Source organism: Mus caroli, unplaced genomic scaffold (assembly GCF_978045245.1).
Source record: "Mus caroli unplaced genomic scaffold, Mus_caroli_1 scaffold_15, whole genome shotgun sequence".
NCBI lineage: Eukaryota > Metazoa > Chordata > Mammalia > Rodentia > Muridae > Mus > Mus caroli.
Window position 1 is genome coordinate 21921264 of NW_028227270.1, and position 20794 is coordinate 21942057.

Below are 20794 nucleotides of genomic sequence, written 5' to 3' on the forward strand. Positions count from 1 at the left end.
AAACTTAACAATTTCAGTGTTTAGCCAGTGGTGTGTTTGGGGTAGAGGAACAGTTACCTCCATGAGAAGAGAACTATTCATTGCTAAGTCTTTACCATTACATTCTTTATTTACACAGTCACAGGCAAGGTTGAACCTACTTCATACACTTATTAGCTACTGGCCTTTCTTTACAATTGCCTCCATCCCCCAATGCAATGTTTATATCCCTATGATCGACAGTTTAGAACTATTTCTTAATACTATTAATGAAAAACCAATACTATAATTAAGTAGTTCCTCATTTTTTCTTATTATTTGACCTAGCTGTAAGTCATTTTGCTACATTTGAATTTACAAATCCTAGGACAAACCTAGTTCTTACTCAGGTTATTTTTGACATTCACATTATGTTAAAAAAGACAAAGCTTCTAGATTCTAGAAACTCTGTCCTTGTTGCATTTCTACATCCCGGATGATTTCACTGTTAAATCTAAGCCTTTGGTCCCATGTAACCCACGGGGGAAGCTCCAAGATTGCCTTCCAAGACCTGCCCACTACCCACCTCCTAAACCACACCCCTGTCCTCAGGCACCCCCCCCCCCCCCCAGTCCGCAGGCACCAGCCTCCAGTTTCCTTGCTGCCTTAGTTACAGACCCAGGACTTCAAGATTATCACATTCTCTTTTTAGCTGCTGTGGTCTGGGTGATTGTAACCAGAGGAGAGGGTCCACCACTGTGCTACAGCTACCAGACATTCTATTTTATCCATTTTTATTTTTGTGCTAAAAAATGCAAATGGGTACTGGTTGAAAAAGAGTAAAAATCATTACATAATAAAAAAATGTACCAGGTAAGAGCATTTGAAGTAAGGGTGAAGTAGTTATTCAGGATGTTCTAAGTAATTAGGTCACTCAAAATATGCATGAAATGCTGGGCTGTTTCCAGGACAATAAAATGCCAAGTTTCCCGCTATTTCCTGCTATAATTAACTAAATCATCTACACTTACGTGGCATCTTGCATATGTTCCTGAAAACCACTTCACGTTGTGACAATAACGATGATCAAAACTTGACTGAAACAACTAAAACAAAACAAAAAAACCTCCCAGAGATTAATGAAAAACAAAACAAAACAAAACCCCACCACCAACTGAGTGCACCAGGAGTTGTCCTGCATTTTTGTACTATAGTATAACAAGAACCATATTTTTAAAAAATGTTTACTGCATGTATTTATTTATATGGGTGTGCAGCCATGTATGCAGACATACCATAACGTGTGGAAGCCAGGGGCAACTTGAAGTCAGTTTTCTCCTTCTACTGTGTGGATCCTGCGGACTGAACTCAAATCCTTAGGTTTAGTGGCAAGCACTTTTACCCACTGAGCCATCATGTTGGTTCAAGAACAGGAGTTTTAAAAAACTGAACTACTGGGCAGTTGAAGGTTGAGAGTCTAGTATTTGAGTTTCATAAGTGGGGATGGAATGCAATATACCATAAGCAATATCCACACCATGAAGGCGAACAAGAACTGGATACCGTCGTCCATCACTTCCTTGCTGTCCTGTCAGTTGCCCACTAATCCACTTTCTGCTACAGCCTGAAGACAAGTAGAGCAAACTGTACCTTAGGCCACTGCAGTTCTGGTGGCTGTACTGAGTACTGAGTACTGGATACAGTACAGAGCAGGGTTCTAAGATGGAAGTACAACTGCTGGCTTAGGAATAACAATCAACCACTTCCTGCTCTTGAAATCCTGAGGACTCTGAGCTATAGTAAGACCTGTGTTTGGATGAACCCTTTCATGTGCTGAAAGGCAGACTCCTCTAGGAAGCATCTACCTGACTGTCTCCTATGGCTTCCTCTTACATTTACAAAGTAAATTTTAACAGAGCATATTACTGAGGTGGGGGAGTATTTCTCAGTACCAGGACACAACATCTAGTAATATGCACAGTACTACCAAAAATTCAAAATGTGTCAGTGACCTAATCACAAGTCTCAAGACATAAATAAGACCTCAGAGGAGGGGCTGGTGAGATGGCTCAGTGGGTAAGGGAACCCGACTGCTCTTCCGAAGGTCCGGAGTTCAAATCCCAGCAACCACATGGTGGCTCACAACCATCCGTAACGAGATCTGACTCCCTCTTCTGGAGTGTCTGAAGACAGCTACAGTGTACTTACATATAATAAATAAATAAATAAATCTAAAAAAATAATAAAAAAAAAAGGCCTCAGAGGAAAAGACAGGTGAAGTCTTCTCAGCATGTGGTTTAGCAATGGAGTCTCAGATATGATAATGAAAGAAAAACAGATTAATTAGAATTTAAGTAAATTTAAAACTTTTGTATATTAAAAGACATTATCATTATAAAATGTGGAAAAACCTACACAGTAAATCATAATTGGAAACATCTGCAAATTATGTATTTGGTAAGGGTCTAGTATGCAGAATATAAAAATTATTTTTATAGATCAACAACAAAGACAAAACAGCATATTAATATATATGACATATGTAATAAAGATAAGAATAGAATAGATAAATTCACAGAAACAGAAGGTAGAGCCAAGGCTGCCAGGGGCTGGGGAGAGGTGGTGAAAAACAACGGCTTCACATGGTGTCCGCCAAATAGCTGAGACGTAACTAGGTCTAGCTGCTTCATGGGCAAAGGAGTGATAAAATGTTTCCTTTGGAGCGATGGAAATATTTTAGGCTCAGGTAGTTATTGCACAAAGTTGGGATGTACTTTAAAGCCGTGAGTTTTCTGTTATATATATATTCCATCAGAATTCCAGGCCGAATACCTCCCCTAAAGAACATATTAATCTCCAGTACCTAAGAACATGACTTTCCTAGGAATGATGGCAATCAAATGAGATGAGCTTACAGAGAGCTGTGTCCTACTTTAATACAACTGGTGTCCTTAAAAGAGTCACAGACACACATAGGAAAGTGTCAGGTGGTCAGAATGGTGCATCTACAAGCCATGCAATGCCAAGGAAGCCAGAAGGATGCTATGGAAGAAAATAAATTTCTTTGGGTTTTGAGCTACTCAGTCTGTGGTACTTTGTAATGGCAGCCTTAGGGAGGTAATGCACAATGAAAAAGCAAGGTTGGCAGTAGGCTTCACAGAGGCAAGTGTGAGAAGCACATACGCGACTAGTCTGAGGAGAGCTCAAACACCCAAGTCAGAGCACTTCCATGAGAAGAAATGGAGACAATGATTCTAGCCTGAAGCTTACAGTGACAGCCAGTCCATACTAAGTCAGTCAGTCAGTCAGTCAGTCAGTCAGTCAGTCAGTCAGTCAGCCAGTCAGTCAGTCACTCAGTCAGTCATTTACTCAGTCAGTCAGTCTCACAGTCAATCAGTCTCTCAGTCGGTCATTCAGTCACACACTCACTCAGTCACCGAACGCTTATTACTTCCTGCCAGCATTTGAAGATAAAAGAACTGTGAATTCTGAGGTTTAATTCAAGAAAGTTTTCTCAAAACACTGCTATCCTCAAAGCTTGATGATGTCACACAGCCAGGCCCATGTGGTCAGTGTACCTGGGAGAAGGGAAAAGGGGCAGGCTGTGCCCTCCAGAAGGTCACCACTGGCTGGAATGGTGTGGAAAGAGACCTCAGCCTGGCGTTCATTTAAGACTTAGCCAACTTTAAAAGGATCAAATCCTGGCTGCCAGAGCACTGCTCAGTTTATGTAGAAAGTACAATACTTGCGGCATGATAATGGAGGAACCAGGAGAGATGATTCCCTACGTGTGAGGATTATATTACAGCGATACCTGGCTGGAAGAGTTGGCTGGAACACTGTTAGACAGTTTATGCGCTTCCAGAAAGACCAGGACAGCCTGGGGACCTGAGGTTGGATAACCATTTTACTGCTCTCCTTACTCTCAGTGAGTGGCAGTGATGACTGATGACTGGACACAGAGCATGAGTCACACTGGTTTGTCACCTCAATAAGCAAAGTTGGCTTCAACAGATGTCTCAAAGTTATAAAATAACTGGGTAGTGATATTCATCTGTCCATCTACAACTGGGAATTGCAAATCCAGGAAATCATTAGTATAACTTGTAATATCTATGTCCTAAGAGAGACAGAATGGTGGTTCTGTTACGAAAAATCAAGATTATTGACTTCAAACAGATCTACTTCCTTGTTTAATGAGACAAGATTAGGATCTTACTATGCAGCACTGTGTGTCAGTGCTCTCTGTAGACCAGGCTGTCCTTGAATGCAAAGATCCACTTGCCTCTGTCGTCTGAATGCTGGGATTAAAACTGTACATTACTTCATCCGGCCCTGATACATTGGTTAATTATCTTATTTTTATTATCTTTGAAGGTACTATAAATAAAACAAATACAGATAGTAGAAACAAAATCAGAAAATTGTTTGGAGCTTGGCCTAAGATAATATCCCACCACGGGCAGAGACAAAAGACAGAGGGAAAAGCAACTGGCTTAAAAGAGCCAGATACAAAGGCAGATATGCCCACTGTCTCTTTGTCCTCCTCCAGACAATCACCAGCTCCTGTCTCAACAGTTCTAAGCCCAGTGAGGAAGAGGGAAAACCATAGACATTCCCTATGTATGCTATTCCCATAACTGCCCTGCACCTAACTGAGAAAAGGAACCTAAGAACAACACGCCTGGGCTTGTACTGACGTAAACGAAGCTCCCCAAATAGTCCTGCCTTTCTCCCATGTGCTAGGATTCTACAGCTGGCATGACTGTGGGAAGAAATGAGAAGGAAAACTGGACTGGGCTAGGGGAGGGAACATAGACATAGGACCAGAATGGCTACCATTGGCTTCATGGGTCTGCTCTCACCTTAGCAAGCATGCTGGCTTCATGGCTGAGGAGTCTCCTTGTCTCCCAAGGGGAGCTCAGAGCCCTAGAGTCAGTCCCACAGAGAACACAGTTCCTCTGTAGCTTAGACCAGGCTTGACTCTTTCCAGAGCATTTCCACAGGCAGGGGAGAGTGGTTTCTAGTTTTCTCTATTTACTTTAAAGATGAAGAAGCTGAGATCAGCAAGGCTTAAGCAACTTGACAAGACTCAGACTGTTTGTGTTGGTGGAACCACACAGACATGTGGGTTCCAGCCCAGTGCTTACTGCTTACCACAGCATGGCCCCACTTCACTATGTAATCTATTTGAAAATGCACCCCCAAGTTATCCTCATTTGCTCATTAGACGAGTTCAAATGATGTATGAACAGAGGAAAACAACATGCACACAATCAGAGCTTTAAATATTAATTGGCTTATAAATTTCATTCAGTCATCGAGGCAAACAAACATTTACTAAAGATCAGCAATGTTCCGGTGCAGAGATCACAAAGTCACTATGATAGAATTATCCTCAACACGCGAACCATAGCTGGCCGTGCTCCAGAGAGAGAATACACTCTGTCCACAGGGGAAGGGTCAGACTTATTGCTGCCAAAGATGAAGATATCAAAACAAATAAAAGAGACTCTGTACTATTTTACCATAATAAGATATCAAAATTCTGAGAAATAAAGTGCTCCAGTGTCGCTTTCCAAATAAGTATCTAGGGAACGCAGAAGTACCACAAAGTACTTGGCTAGAAGGACCTGAGAGTGGAGCCCAAATGATTATCATCTACAAAGAAAGGTAATACTAACAAGTGAAAGCCAAGAGAAGGTGGGTGGAGGGGGGCGGGGCGGACACGGCATTAGAACGTCTTCAGCAATTCTCACCTCAATAAACAAGTACATTAAGGTCAGCCTAAGACGCCAGCCTTGACTTCAAATCTACACTCTGTCCATAGGCGAAAGCTAACTTTACATTGTAGCAGGGAAAAAGCCCATCTCTAAAGTCTTTCATCAACTCCTTCAAATAAAATCTAGAAGTCATAAATATGATAAACTTACAGCACTATTGTCAGCACACAGCCTTAGCTTGAAAATCACCCTCTATTAAAATATCTTCCAAAAGCCCAGCAGTTTATAGATCTCTACTGACATGAGCAAACAAACCCAGGCTATTTCTGCCTCTCTGCTCTCTTTGTTCCATGGGTGTTCCGGGATAGGAAGGAGTGTTTCGACACCACTACAGAAGGTGACATAAACACACCACAAATACCAGAGTGTGCTTTCAGGAGCAGCACTCTGCTGAGGGGATGTGAAGCTAACCTGACCGGACATTTGTGGAGCAGGCAAACAATGTTTTTATGAGACTGGATGATATGGAAACAATGTTCCCTCAGGCTCAGAGGAAGAACCAAAAAAATCCAGGGTAAGGTCTTTGGTCAGTCTCTAGCTGTTTGGCCTTGGAAAGGTTTCTGGGTTTATATCTTTCATCTACAAAAGAGGGGGATCTGGAAGGCCTCCCCTTGGAATCTGCAGGCTCTTCTAGGAGAGGATGAGAATGAGGACATTGGATTATGATTATTATCAGTGAAAAAGCCCTATAGGCTATCTGAGGTTTGTGGCCACATCTCTGAGGAGCTCAGCTACCATCTAAGTCCCCACTGGGAGGAGGATGCAGGAACTACACATTCAAACGAAGCATCTGGAAAATACGTCTGAGAACTAATGAGGCTGCTAAACATGCTTCATGATAGAAGAGCACTGATACAGGCAGAACTGTAGACTACTTCCTATGTCAAAGCACAACATGGATCATGGATTGTTCAATAAATGGCATAAAAATGACTAGGGACATATGTTTTATGCATATAGGTATGTAAGTATATAAGGTATATATATGTATATAAGGTATTAAGTATGTAAGGAATATAAGGTATATATGTATAAATCTATATCTCATAATTAATGTGATTCTATATGAACATATACATGCTAAAAACAAAAGCATACATTAATTGGGGGTTAATTTACTGGGCTAAAAAGTATCAGTCTTGTATAAAAACAAAAAGAAATGAGAAAATGTCACTTAATTCAAAGCTATTCCATAGTCACTAGAGGCCCAATAAACTAGAAAACCAAAAACAACCCCTCCCCTGCCCGCCCCCGTAACCCAGCGCGAGTATTCATGGCCATTTATTCTTTCACTCAATTTTAGGATTATCTTCTTAGGTCTTCAAATAATTCTGCAAAAATTACATTAACTTTATAAGTGAAATCTGAATTAACTTAAACAGATTCACTTAAAACAGATAAATGGAGATATAATAAAAAGATTGCCAGGAAACATTAAAATAGAGACTTTTTTTTTCCTTTATAAAAGTTAAAGGCCTTAATTGTCTTTTTCTATTTTTGAAATGTGGAAAATGTTGTCTGTTTCATCCTAACCTTGAAGGCCACAGTAGATCAACCAACCTTCCATGTAGCAATGGGCTACACAAGCAGGTTACTCAACTTCTCCATCAGGGAAAGAGGAGTGCTGAGAAGAGCCGACAGCTTCAGCCACGCCGAGCTGCTGCTTGCTCTATCATCAGAAGAGACATACACGTTTTCTCTCAGCTGTGTGACTGTCTGCAGCCCAGAACCCCTAGTCGATATCTCTTCTGTGCTGTGGTTACCAACTCAGTAGCATCGGGCTAAGCTTGGATTTGGGGCAGGCTTTTTCTACTTGGGAATCCCTTCCCTGCAGACAGAACGCAGATGACTCTCTGCTGCCCCCTTTTGGTCTGCTATGGCTGCCGTAAAGCTTTGCAACTTGTAGCTATTTATAGGGCAACCTGATGTCTTTTAGGATCAGGATGCTTCCCCCAAATTTGACATCCTTTCCCTCTGGGTACTGAGCACCCTTCATAAGCACCTACCTGTCTTTCCCCATTTCTGAATCCTGCTGAGGCCTGGACTGTTGATATCCTTAGTTAAATCTGGCAAAGATCACTGGGGAATAATGGGTTTAAAAACCAAAATCTGATTTAAAACACAATTTCCCTTAAAGAAAAGTGAAGAGAAAAATAGTCCTTGATCTTTCAGGGTCGAAGCATGGCTAATATTTAAGCTAAATCTCAGTAACCATTCACCTTCTCTGCTCGAGACCCCTGCAGCAGCTTTTAAACAATTCCTCCAAGCCTCCTACCTATGAGACAGGAGTATTATTTAATATCGATTAGTAAAGAGGGAGGGGTGGAGGGCGTAACAGTGTTGCATATGTTATGTATATGTTAACTCTGTTAGCATATGCCACACCTGACTCTCAAGGCTGGAACCTGACCTCAGAGAGCACAACTGAACTTACTTTAAAACTGCTTCTCAGGTAAATACAAGTCATTTTCTGACAAGTCATAAGTAGCTGAGATATGATTTTAAGGAAGGCTCAGAAGTTACACTAAAAGTCAGGGCAAGCATGGATGAGACAAAACAGAGGACAGGAAACAAAGCAGAAAGCACAGGCCACTCTCAGGATGGGAGGCCACTGTGGCTGTGCTCTGGGAACACTGTATTCCTTGTGAGAGACATACATGATACCTTTCACTACCTACCACTAACTCAGCAAGCTGAGAACTGGGGTGATCTGTACCTATGAGACCCTCAGAGTCTCATTTTAACATTCTTCCCATGCCTTTCCTATCAACTGTGCCAAGGCTTTTAGCAATGAAGACCTCCTGGATTATCTATCACCTCTGGGCGGCACCCAACACCCCGCCCCTGCCCCTAAGTATGGACCATGAAGCAGTACAGACCATGAAGCAGTACAGACCATGAAGCAGTATGGACCATGAAGCAGTATGGACCATGAAGCAGTACGGACCATGAAGCAGTATGGACCATGAAGCAGTATGGACCATGAAGCAGTACGGACCATGAAGCAGTACAGACCATGAAGCAGTATGGACCATGAAGCAGTATGGACCATGAAGCAGTATGGACCATGAAGCAGTACAGACCATGAAGCAGTATGGACCATGAAGCAGTACAGACCATGAAGCGGTGAGTATTTCCCTCACTGGCTGCTTAGTCTATGAAAGACTTCTTTAAGTCCCAAGCTCACCTAGAAAATGGGGATGCTGTCTTAAAACCAACGTTGATATTTAAAGAAACAGAACAGGCCTCCAAAACCCCTGTCTGAGCACAAACATAATGGGAAATCTATCATGAAAATCACAGCAGTCACGATCAGTGAAGAGAATTCACAAAGGTTCTAAGTATCCCCTTCCCTAGACATAGAACATCTGGAAATACTTAAGGATTGACTTGCTCTTGGCCTTAAAAGTCATGATGCAACCAACTGCAACTCCTGCTCCCTCCCACGAACTCCCCCTAAGCCTCTGCTCATCTGCTCCGCCCTCTAACACTGTGGCAGCTCCTAGAAGCAAGCTGCAAACTCACGTGCAGATACTGCACATAAGCAGGCTTTAGTTTGTCTCTGCATCCCACCAGCTTGGTTCAAGGTTCCTGACTATGTTAGTCATGAAAACAGCCAATAGAAAGAGCTGTTGACAAAGGACTGTACTGCAGGAAACAACTCAGAGACTATGTGCTTTGTGAGCCTTTCAGAGGCAGGAGACGTAAGGATAAACTGCACAGAAAGTCAGCGGGGATCACTAAGACTATTTATGACTGAAACCCACAACGGATCAGAAGCCCCAGTCTTTCTGTGATCTAGTCTTACATGGACTGCTTTTTTGTTTGTTAATCATGACAGAACTGAGTGAAATGCTGACAATACCATTTAAGCATGCAGTGTTTCTGAGAAGCTAAGCAGACCAGGCCCTCATGCTCACAGGGTCTGAGGCTTTAGGCTTAATGAGAAAGCCAGGTGTTCCCCCGGGGAGCCGGTATCTACAGTCAGCTTAACAGGCTCCAAGTCACACATCAAACTGGAGCTTAAACTGCCTCTCCCATTCTGCTATCAAGGCTTGAAAGCACCCACCCTCCACAATACAACAGGCGGTTATATGGCTGCTGATCTCTATATGTTGGCCTTTATTTAGGGCTGACTGTCTCTCCGTCACAATTTAAGGTCTCATCCCACCTCTGTTCTGGTTACCACTGAGACTGCCTCTGAAGAGACCATGCACAGGCAGATATGCTGGCCTGCTTCCTAAGCCCCAGGTTCAAATCAGGTTTCCACCCATGGTTTCTAGAACCTGACTTGCTCACCCCAGACTTTACAGATGTGGCTTCAATTTCAATTCAGATTCTAAAGTAGAGAAGCCTCAGAGGCCACCTAGACTCCAGGTTCCCAGCTGCTGCCAGAATGCCAGGCAGAGCCAATGGCAATGCTTTGGCAACTGTGCTTCCTCCAAAGCTCTGTAGCCAGCTCTCCTCTAACGACTAAGTATGATCAGTAGGCAGAGGACAGCAACCTAGAAACACGGAGGTGTCCATAACAAAGTGAATGTCCAGCCTCCCCCTGCCCCCCAACTGCTTCCAAGGCAGCGCTTCAGCCATGTTCCGGTCCTTTTCCCATTAGCCAGGGCTTCATCTCCAACCCTCTTTGCTTTCAACTCTTCATTAACTGTTGATTTATTTTCCCCTCCTGTGTATAATCCATTTCTCTCTCCATTTCTACCGCTGATTACCACAGGTCAGATCTTTATCACTGCAAGCAGGGAAAATTAATTTCCTTCCTACTTTTAACCATTTAAGTAAAAAAAAATTATCATTAATCTTCATGGAATGAATACCTTTGTTATAATACACATTTCTCAAGAGTCTACTGATGATAATTACCTTGTGGGTCATTAAAAAAGTTCTTCTTGACTAAGAAATACACACTCACAACATAAAATTCAAAAGGTCCAAGACAGAATTCAATGAAAAATTGCCCAGGAGTACTTCCTGAAAGAAAGCACTGTTAACAGCTTTTGTATGACAGTACTTACGACTCAAAGGCATCCTATGTACATACTCCTGTGCATATATACACACATGTATCACAGAACATGCACACATGCCACACAAACCATAACTTGTCACCTAATAATTCTGTGACTTACCCCACAGCATATATAAATATACATCAAGCACTCATTCTTTTACCATTTCTGCAATCCTTTCTCCCTCTGTCTAGCAACCTTAGCCCTCAGTGGTCTCCACAGGTGCCTCTCTCTGATGGCAGGCCCCACAAAGTCAGTTCTAACCTCAACTTTACCACTCAGGTCCTACCTTTTTTTATGCATATTTGTGGGTGACAGCATTAATGCCTCTTTCCTTTTACCCCAAACATATTTTAAAACATTAACCTTGTTTGTTTGTTTTTTTAAAAAGATTTATTTATTTATTTATTATATAAATACACTGTAGCTGTCTTCAGACACACCAGAAGAGGACACCAGATCCCATTACAGATGGTTTCGAGCTGAGATGTGGTTGCTGGGATGTGACCTCGGGCAGAGCACTCAGTGCTCTTACCCGCTGAGCCATCTCTCCAGCCCCCACCGTAACCCTTGTTATAAACACAGGGAACTTACCTATTACATGTGGGTTTGCCTGGACTCTGAACAGCTTCACATACATATTCATCCTTATGGATCTGCAGTCTTTTTGATTTGTAGTGATTATACCATGTCTTTCCTTTGAATACACCACAGTTTCAGCGAATTAAGAAACTGTTCTTCTATCTCCTATTGGCTTTAGAACCTCCCTTATAAACTGATCGGATTCATCTTATGGACACAGAAGTTGGTGTTTGTCCTCATGTATTCTCATTTCAAACCTTGTCAGAGCAGTTATTTCAACAGAAAAAGAACAGCTAATTGACACAATTAATCTGTATCTCCATGTCCCTATATTTACCCCCTTTTCTTTTATCCAAATAAATACTAGACATTTAATACATTTTGTTGATTTGTTTGCTCCTAGTTCCTCCACATTAAGAGTGCATACCAGGCATGGTGGCACACCTTTTTAATTACAGCACTAGGGAGGCACACGCAGGCAGATCTCTGTAAGTTCGGTGCCAGCCTGGACTACACAGTGCTCCAGGCCAGTCAAGGCTATACATTAAAGACCCTCTCAACAAACAAACCAAAAAAACAAAAAGAAAGAATGCATGTGTGGGCTGGAGAGATGGCTCAGCAGTTAAGAGCACTGGCCACTCTTGCAGAAATGAAGGCTTGGATCACAGCATCCAACATGGCAGCTCATACCCATCAATAACTCCAGACTGTTTTAGAACAGTTCCCTTTAATACTAATAAAAGGGGATCCGATACCCTTTTGTGGCCTCTGTGGGTACCAGGCATGCGCGCGGTGCACATACATACACGTAGGCAAAGCACTCATACACAAACTACATCTTAAACCACATGGAGATGTAAATGTGTGCACACATGAGGCAAACATAGCATGGAAAGACCTAATTAGACTTTTTAAAAGAACTTTGATAAAGCAGAGCCAGGTTAGAATATCCATATTATCTAAGGAAAAGACTATATTAAAAACTATAGCCAGCAAGACAAGATATTTGTATACCAAATAAAGCAAAATGGATATCAATAGAACAAAAAGTCATATGAAAATTATTTCCAAGAGGTTCAGGGCGAAGTGAAAAGAGTGTTGTGCTTACAGTAAATGGCCTGGATAAAATTAGGTGTTTTAATGAAAAAAAGGAAAGGAAAAGAAAGGAAAGGAAAGGAAAGGAAAGGAAAGGAAAGGAAAGGAAAGGAAAGGAAAGGAAAGGAAAGGAAAGGAAAGGAAGAAAGAAAGAGAGAGAGAGAGAGAAAGAGGGAGGGAGGGAGGGAGGGAGGGAGGGAGGGAGGGAGGGAGGGAGGGAGGGAGGAAGGAGAAAAAACCAGACTTTGAGCCTTATCTTCTATCCTGTGTAAAAACAAACAAAACTTTAAAAAAACAAAGCAAGCAAGCAAACAAACAAACAAAAAGTCCTTAACTATTTATAAACATAACTCTAGAACTTAAAATTATAAAATTCTCAAGTAAAATATCAGAGAAAACTATCTATGGTGTTCAGTTGGTAGAGATGTTGTAGAAGACACCAAAACCAACAACAACAAATCCAGAAAGAACTGGATTTCCATCAAAGGTAAAACCTCGCTTTTGAAAAATAAAGTAAGTGAATGAAAATATAATACTCAGAAAAAGAGTTTTCAAATTCAGTAAAAAGAAATCAACCACCAAGACAGCAGAAAATCTGAACATTTTGTCAAAGGACAATCATCAGGCAATTGCAAATTTAAACCAAAATCAAAACACATCAGTTTAGCTTAACCTGTCAGAGGAAGTGCAGAGGACTGGGAGTCCGCTGGGACTATAAAACAGGCTAAGTACTTTGTAACAACTATCAAGTTCTTTAAAAGTTACACATATCAGGGCTGGAGAGATGGCTCAGCCTTTAAGAGCACTGCATTCTTCCAGAAGTCCTGAGTTCAATTCCCAGCAACCACATGGTGGCTCACAACCATCTGTAATGGGATCTGATGTTCTCTTCTGGTGTGCCTGGCGACAGCTACAGTGTACTTCTATACACAAAATACATCTTTTTTAAAATCTTAAACATGTATCTTCTATATGTTCCAGCAACTCTACAACAAATTTAGCCCAGAGAAACAAAGGACACTATACAAAGATGGACACACAGGTATTCTTAGTAGCTGGACTGCTGTGGCTGCTAGAACAGAGCCCTTATGGGTGCTGAGTCATCTCCCCATTGTACTAAAGATGGTGGCAATCACTCAGACCACTCCGGGAATGGTAAGCCACAGCTAGGAAAGTATATGAGCTGTGTTCTTGTCACTAGCTCCAGGCTAAAAGATCAGGGGAAGAAGAGTAGACTCTGGAGTAGTAGAGGCCAATGCTCTCGCTCTTCTCACCAAGCCCTCGTGAGTATCTGGTGAGGCATGAACCAAGCTGGCCCATTTGCTCTTGTCTAGTACAGAGCGCTGACTATAGTTCAGTGTCTTCCCAGGCTTGCGGTGAGGATTGGTAAATAAAGACAGCCACAGCAGCAGCAGAGTTAAAGCTGCCGTCCCTGAAAGCAGTTAAGGGGACTGTTCCTGAAAACTCTAGAACTGTTTGCTGCCCTTTGACCTTTAGTCTTAAAAAAAAAAAAAAGTTGGAGTTTCATAGAGATCATGCAATATGGGTTGGTTTTTTGTTGTTGTTGTTGTTGTTGTTGTTTTTGAGACAGGGTTTGTCTGTATAGCCCTGGCTGTCCTGGAACTCACTCTGTAGACCAGGCTAGCCTCGAACTACCCAGCTCCAAGCAATATGTTAACAGAAAAATTTAAGATAGCTGTTGAACAAAATCTCTAAGACCTCAAAAAGTTATTCCCGCGCAAACCTGCATGCAGCTCACTCCTAAGGAGCCCTGACTTCCCCTCTCCCCGCAGGCACAGACGTCCGTACAACCCCACCTTCCAAGGATCCGCCACAGCATTTATGAACACTGAAAAATGAAGCGATTTTGGTCCTTCGGTGGGCTGCCAACCTAGGACCTGGAGACACACAGGCTGCCATCTGTCCCTTCCCAGCTGCTCCTGACCTGTCATCCTTCTCCACCCAGGGACTCCTGTTATCTGCCAGGTCAGCTAAGCAACGATGAAGGACGCCTGAGGCCGTGATACAGCAGCCTCCCTCTCATTACTGGGTGGCACGTTGCTCTCCATGACCACACAGGGGTCCGATTCTAAGACAAGGATCCTCTCCTGGAGTGCTGCAGCCTTTTCTACAGTGAATTCTCATTGTAGAGAGTCAACATTCTCCATGCTGCTCTCCAGAAACCACAGGCCACTTTAGAACTGTAAACTCTCAGTAGAGAATCTGTTGTATAATTGGAGATTCCTGTCACCCTTCAGGAATGACTGTTATGCTGCAGATTAAATAACCACTTCTGATCACTGATGCTTCGAAGTAACCGGAACAAGTTTCATTTCACCACCACAGTCCCCCAAACAATGCAGAAGCCTAAGTGAGCTTTTGCAAATATCCTCACTAAAGAGGTCACCAAAAAGGAGGGCAGAAGTGTCACGGCTAGAGCTGCATGCTGTTAGTGTAGCCATCAAATGCTAACATGGGAGCAGCGAAAGCTCACTACCACCATACAGATGGTGGCTTTTGTTGATGGCGTGTTTTTCCTATGGCATGTACATCTGTAGTTTTGTTTCCTAAAAATGGAGACACATTTGGCCTCCATGTTCACTTCTCTAAGTGTGGACGGTAAGCATGGAGGGGGTATGTGTCCAGCTCAGAACCTGACTAGCAGGCCCAGGAAAGGTGGTCTCCAAAATGGAAAAGGCATGTTCACTGTATGAAACTTTATGGGCGCGCTCACCAGTGCTCCAAAGGAGATAAAGAACACTACAGTTCTCGGAATAAACAGTGGAGTAGTCCACAGACTCCCAACGCTCCAGGCACTTCCTTTTATCTGTAGTCCCAACCTCCCCATCACTCTGCACTCTGTATCACACGCTTGAATCCTTCTCCCACAGTTCCCTTAGGAACAGTCATACCCCAGCCTGGTCCTTCACGATAGGCTTGCTCTGGGAGACCTGCTCAGGACAGGCAGCACCTTGCCCTCTCGCACCTTGCTCACCACTTAGGAAATCTCAGTCTTAGACTGTCAGTCAAACAGAGCCACAAAGCTCATGCTTACGAACCCTGTAGGTGACAGATAGTAAAAGCGGGAAGCCTTTTCCCTCTCATAAGGCAGCAAAACAGTAAGTCCGCAACACAAATTCTCTGCCCAGAAGAAAAAGAAAAGGTTTGTAGCTTAGTTATTTTGAAAATTAGCAGAAGGTATGAAAGTTCTTAAGACAGAACAATAAATGTCCTCCCTCTATACTGACCGCTGACCTCCTTTGTGTCAGCTGCTGTTGACTGACTGTCCCTGTATCTTCACCTGCTGCTGCGGCTGCAGCTGCTGCCTCACCTCACCACACACTGGGCTCTGATGATGCCAAAATAAAGCAGAAATGTCCCCACCCACCCACCCCACCCCGCCCCAGCCCTATTCTCCAGAGCGTGGCGTGGAGCCTGAAGAATCTTCTCACACCTCAGCTCCAGGAGACTCCCAGTACCTAACTTCTCATTTGGAAGACTGAATACCTATCGGCCACATACTTGTCCTCCTTCACAGGGCAAGCTGGAATAAGGAAAGAACGTGTTTGCATTAAGGAAATCAGAGACAGACTGCTTCAGGGGGCCTGGGAAGGAAGCAGGAAGACCAGGCAAAAGAGCCTACTGCTCACAGGCCTGCCTCATAGGGGCCCTGGAGCTTTTGTCTTCTACATCCTGAGCTCCTAGAGGGGGCCTGTGGACCCCCTCTCCAGACTGTTTTTTCCCAAGTGAAACCAATTACACCAAAAGACAAGTGTCAAGATACTAAGAAGTTCTGGATAAGGCAGCCCGGACTGCATCCTCAGTGCAGCAGACCCAGAGCAGAAGCAGTCTAACCACTGGCCACAGTGAACGCAGTTGTAAGGTACTAAGAAGTTCTGGATAAGGCAGCCCGGACTGCATCCTCAGTGCAGCAGACCCAGAGCAGAAGCAGTCTAACCACTGGCCACAGTGAACGCAGTTGTAAGGGAGCTGCTACAAATGAAAAGAAGCAAAGATTTTAATTGGTGTGAACGACAAATGATGCAAATAAAATAGGCATCTGTCATTTATACTCACAACAGAAGAAAATGCTAGGCATTACTGAGATGCTAAAATGTCATTTTTTATGCTTTCCCGACTTGCAGATCTCTATAAATATTCTCTGCAGACTCCAACATAGAAAGCAGATGGAGGCATGGCCTCTCTGGCAGAGGCAAAGGGCCTGTGGAAGCCCAATTGGACCTCTCCCTCTCTCTGGTCCTCATCTTCCTCCAGTCAGGCCCCAGGCTTCTCAAGAGGGGCTGCAGACCACTCCCAGAGAGAACAAGCCAAACCACAGCTATGCTTCAGGTCTGTCTCAGGCCCCTCTTCCTGGGTCAGTTTCTCTTTTGAGTGCCTTACTTCAGCTGAAGCTTCAGTTACAACCCCACAGCTGGTGCTCTGAGTCAGCCTGCTTTCCAAGTGCTTGCTGACGGACTCTCGGGCTCAGTTTTAACCTTCCCTCTGACTGAGTCACCTTTAACCTTACTTTTTGAATTTTCCCTTCAGATGTAGAGAATCACTGTTTTCATATTTTTGTCAATGGACTGACTGCCTTAAACACCCGCAGTTTACTGTGGTAACTAGATCATTCTTTTCCTTCATGTTTCATTTTGTATCACAAAGAGTGGATCCCAGTGTGGCCGGCTCCGGCTCACAGAGAGTAGCGCGTAGCCCCCACACATATGTCCCTTCAGCTGTCCCCAAAGCAGCCTTCCTGTAGAGATCCCTGGTACCCTGTGATACTGCATGCCCACACTTTCCTGTCTGTGATGGCTAGAGACTTCATGTGTACTCCTGGGAAGAGATGAGAAGGTGCTATGTGCCACAAGTCCTAGGAACTGCTGGAGCTTGGGATTGCTACCCATGCCCAGACCCACAGCACCAAGTCCATCAGCCTTCTCCTGGACAGTTCAAATATGGTGGTGGCTACAGGCTGTGACAGGGAAGGAGGGAAGCCTATGCCATGGTAGCAATAAGAATTACTCTAAGTCAGTGGTCACCTTCCTAATACCGCTCCTCATGCTGTGGTGGCCTCCAACTGTAGAATTATTTTCACTGCTACTTCAATAACTGCAATTCTGCTGTTATGAATCGTAATGTAAATATCTGTGTTTAAAAATGGTCTTAGGTGACCCCCGTGAAAGGGTCATTTGATCCCCAAAAGGCTGGAGATGGAATTGCTCAGGGAGTAAGAAATGCTGCAGGCAGGACAGCCAGGAGTTGTAGGCTCTCTGTGATGCAGCAGTTGCTTGATACTCCTTAATGGTAGGCCTGTGTTTTTAAGGTCACTCTGAGGTCAAAAGTCACTCTGTAAGGATGTGAGCCACAATAACGACAGAAGGCCTAACTAGTGGAAGTTTCTCCAAGGACCAGGTCTCTGATGGCCCAGCTTAACCCCCGACTTCAGTTACTCCAGAGAAACTCCAAGGTGCACGCCTCTAATCTCAGCACTCGGGAGGCAGAGGCAGGCAGATTTCTGAGTTCGAGGCCACCCTGGTTTACAGAGTGAGTTCCAGGACAGGCAGGACTATACAGAGAAACCCTGTCTCGAAAAACCAAAAGAAAAAAAAAAGAGTAAAGCTTCTAACTCTTCATTCTGATAAGCCTTTCCTGAGGCCGGCCTTAGCATGCTTTGTACATTCCTCTTAGGCTGGGAAGCAGGGTCCTTTAGACAACAAGTATATCACTATCACTATCCTTGCATGGCTCACCCAGACTCTTAGCACACAAAAGTATCTACAAAGTCACAGAAATGTTTCAAAAAAGCTAACTCTGATAATGAAAAAGAGGAATCAGAGCAGCTTGGAGTTAGAGTCTCAGGCATGGTCTACATGGAAAAAGAAGACAGCAAAGACATGAATCTTTGTTTCTGTTCTGGACTGCATGCAACTGAGTTCATCTCACACACTCACACATACACACACACACACGCGCACACACACTCACGCATTTGTATGTGTGCATATACACAAACTTCTCAGTACCACAAAAGAAGAAGAAAAATCCAAACCCCGGTGCTGAAAGTGAGAGTGAAAGCAGAGTGACAGAAACGCTTACTTGTAAAGATAGTACTCTGCAGAATCTAGATCTTCTCGGGATGCAATGTTGTCCACAAACTAGAGGAGAAAAACAATTCTTGGTTGAATACAAATTGTGCCACATGTTTGATCTAGATCATGCACTTATCTTTTTTTTTTTTATCTGTATAGCCCTGGCTGTCCTGGAACTCACTTTATAGACCAGGCTGGCCTCGAACTCAGAAATCCGCCTGCCTCTGCCTCCCGAGTGCTGGGATTAAAGGCGTGCGCCACCACGCCCAGCGCACTTATCTTTAAAAGGTATGCACTCTTTTTATTGGAATGAGGCTCCTGTGGTAGTGCTCCTTTCTGAAAACCCTTCACATTGGTAAAAACAAAGGCACACTGTAGCTTCTCTGTACTTCTATATTTGGTCCAAAACAAAACAAGCAGCAAGAAAGCACCATTAAAAGCCAAACCCAAACCTTGCTCATACAGACAAGAGTGTCTCATGGAACTATTTACAGACACTGTCACCTTTATTGTCTTTCCTCTCCATCCTATACTCCAAACACATGGAACACAAAGTGGAAATGGCGGAGATTCATTTTTAAAATAAATATAACTCATTTTTATTTTCTGTTCATTTGTGTTTTGACTGCATGTATGAGGGTGTCAGAAGCCCTGGAACTGGAGTCATGGGCAGGCGTGAGCCACCATGTGGATGCTGGGAATTGAACCCAGGCCCCCCAGCAAGAGCAGCCAGGGCTCTTTACCATCAAGCCACCTCTCCAGCTCCAAAATGGTGGAGATTCTTAACTCTGCAACAACAGTGTTCAGAACACTAAAATCTAAGTGGAGGGTTCCATTTTAGCTGTCTTCACTCTGATCTTAGTGTTGATATGAAGGAACCGTTTTAGGATTGAGGCTTCTTCAAGCTATAAAATCTAGTGAGCATTGATTGGTGCTGTGAACGCAGCTCATTGGTAAAGAGTACTTGACCAGCACTCTGGACGCTCCAGATTCAATCGCCAGCACTTGAAAAACAACCTCTGGAAACTCTCTGAGTCTGTTCTTTACCTACGATCTAAATGAGCAGGAAATACTCCCCAGGGTGGATTCTGCTCGAAGGTGAGAAGTCGGAAGACAGAATAGGAGACTAGGTGTGCTGTGAGTGTAACTAAAGCCTCATGAAGAGAGAGATGGGAAAGAAAAGAGAGACTTTCTAAAAATAAGCAGGCCCCCTGGGTTTGATTTAGAAATCCATTAAAGGGCAGATAACATGAGGTGCAAACACCAGCCCTGAGCCTGAAAAGCAGCTCTCCTGATAGCATGCTCTGGCACAAACAGATGGCACGGGCCCTCTGGGACTCAGCTGCTCCATCTGGATCAACAGCTACAGGCTTCCGTCCTGAGAAGTATGAGGTTCAGGTTGGAACATGCACACCACAGCTCTTTAAAGTTCCAAGTGTTGTTTAAATGAAAATCGAGTATTTCAGCCCCCAGAGGGGGAATCACCCTGAAAACAATGGCCTCTCAATCTTTTCCACTGTGGGGGATATTAGTCCCCAAGTCTAAGGAGTGACAACTGAACTGTTTCTCTATGAGGACACAGGGCACAGAGAAGGGATCAGGGATGGAGGGAAAGATTCTTTCCTTCCCCTCATCTAGATTTAGTAGCTCCTGACTGAAGGACCATGCTCACTTCTACAAAAGGTGTTTCCAAGATCTCATCACCTCTGAGGAAGATACAACCACTCTCAAGCTGGGGACGGGGAAACTGGAGAACACTACTGCCCAGTATGGTAACCTGGTCTTGTCTTGATGGTGATTTCAGGTGGACTTTGATGTTCCAGCCTTTCTGCCTACATGCTGTGTGCATCTGCAAAGTTACCTAATCGTTTGTGCCTTACAAATACCACACACATCTCTCTCACGGCTGCTGTGGAAATGAACACACATGATGGATGTATGGTGAGAAACTACAAGAATGGCTGCCATGGAGGTGCCCTGTGGTGGTTCCTACAATCACGACTCCCAGTTGCTGACCTCACAGTTCTCCTACCCACTCCCCAGCGGCAGTCAAGTTCACTGTTAGTATCCACTCTTCCTCGGATGGTACCCGCTACTGAAAATATGTTCACTGCTATTACACTGAAGGACATATTAACTTTAAAACACAGAATAATATGACCTGAGGAAAATAAATAAACCAGTGATTACTAACTTGAGTCTGGTTTGTTTATTTCCTTACATTTCAGCCACCACAGCACAAAATACCTACTGGTAATTGTAAAAC

At 43.6% G+C, this 20794-nt stretch overlaps 1 protein-coding gene across 1 annotated transcript in view; it reads right to left on the minus strand.

The window, feature by feature from the left end:
- The window catches only part of Mrps27 (mitochondrial ribosomal protein S27), a 72393-nt gene that overhangs the window by 33520 nt on the left and 18079 nt on the right, over window positions 1–20794 (minus strand). Inside the window, exon 4 of the mRNA XM_021180173.2 lies at window positions 18536–18594. Within this exon, the coding sequence (XP_021035832.1) occupies window positions 18536–18594 (59 nt within the window). The remainder of the gene's footprint in view (window positions 1–18535; window positions 18595–20794) is intronic.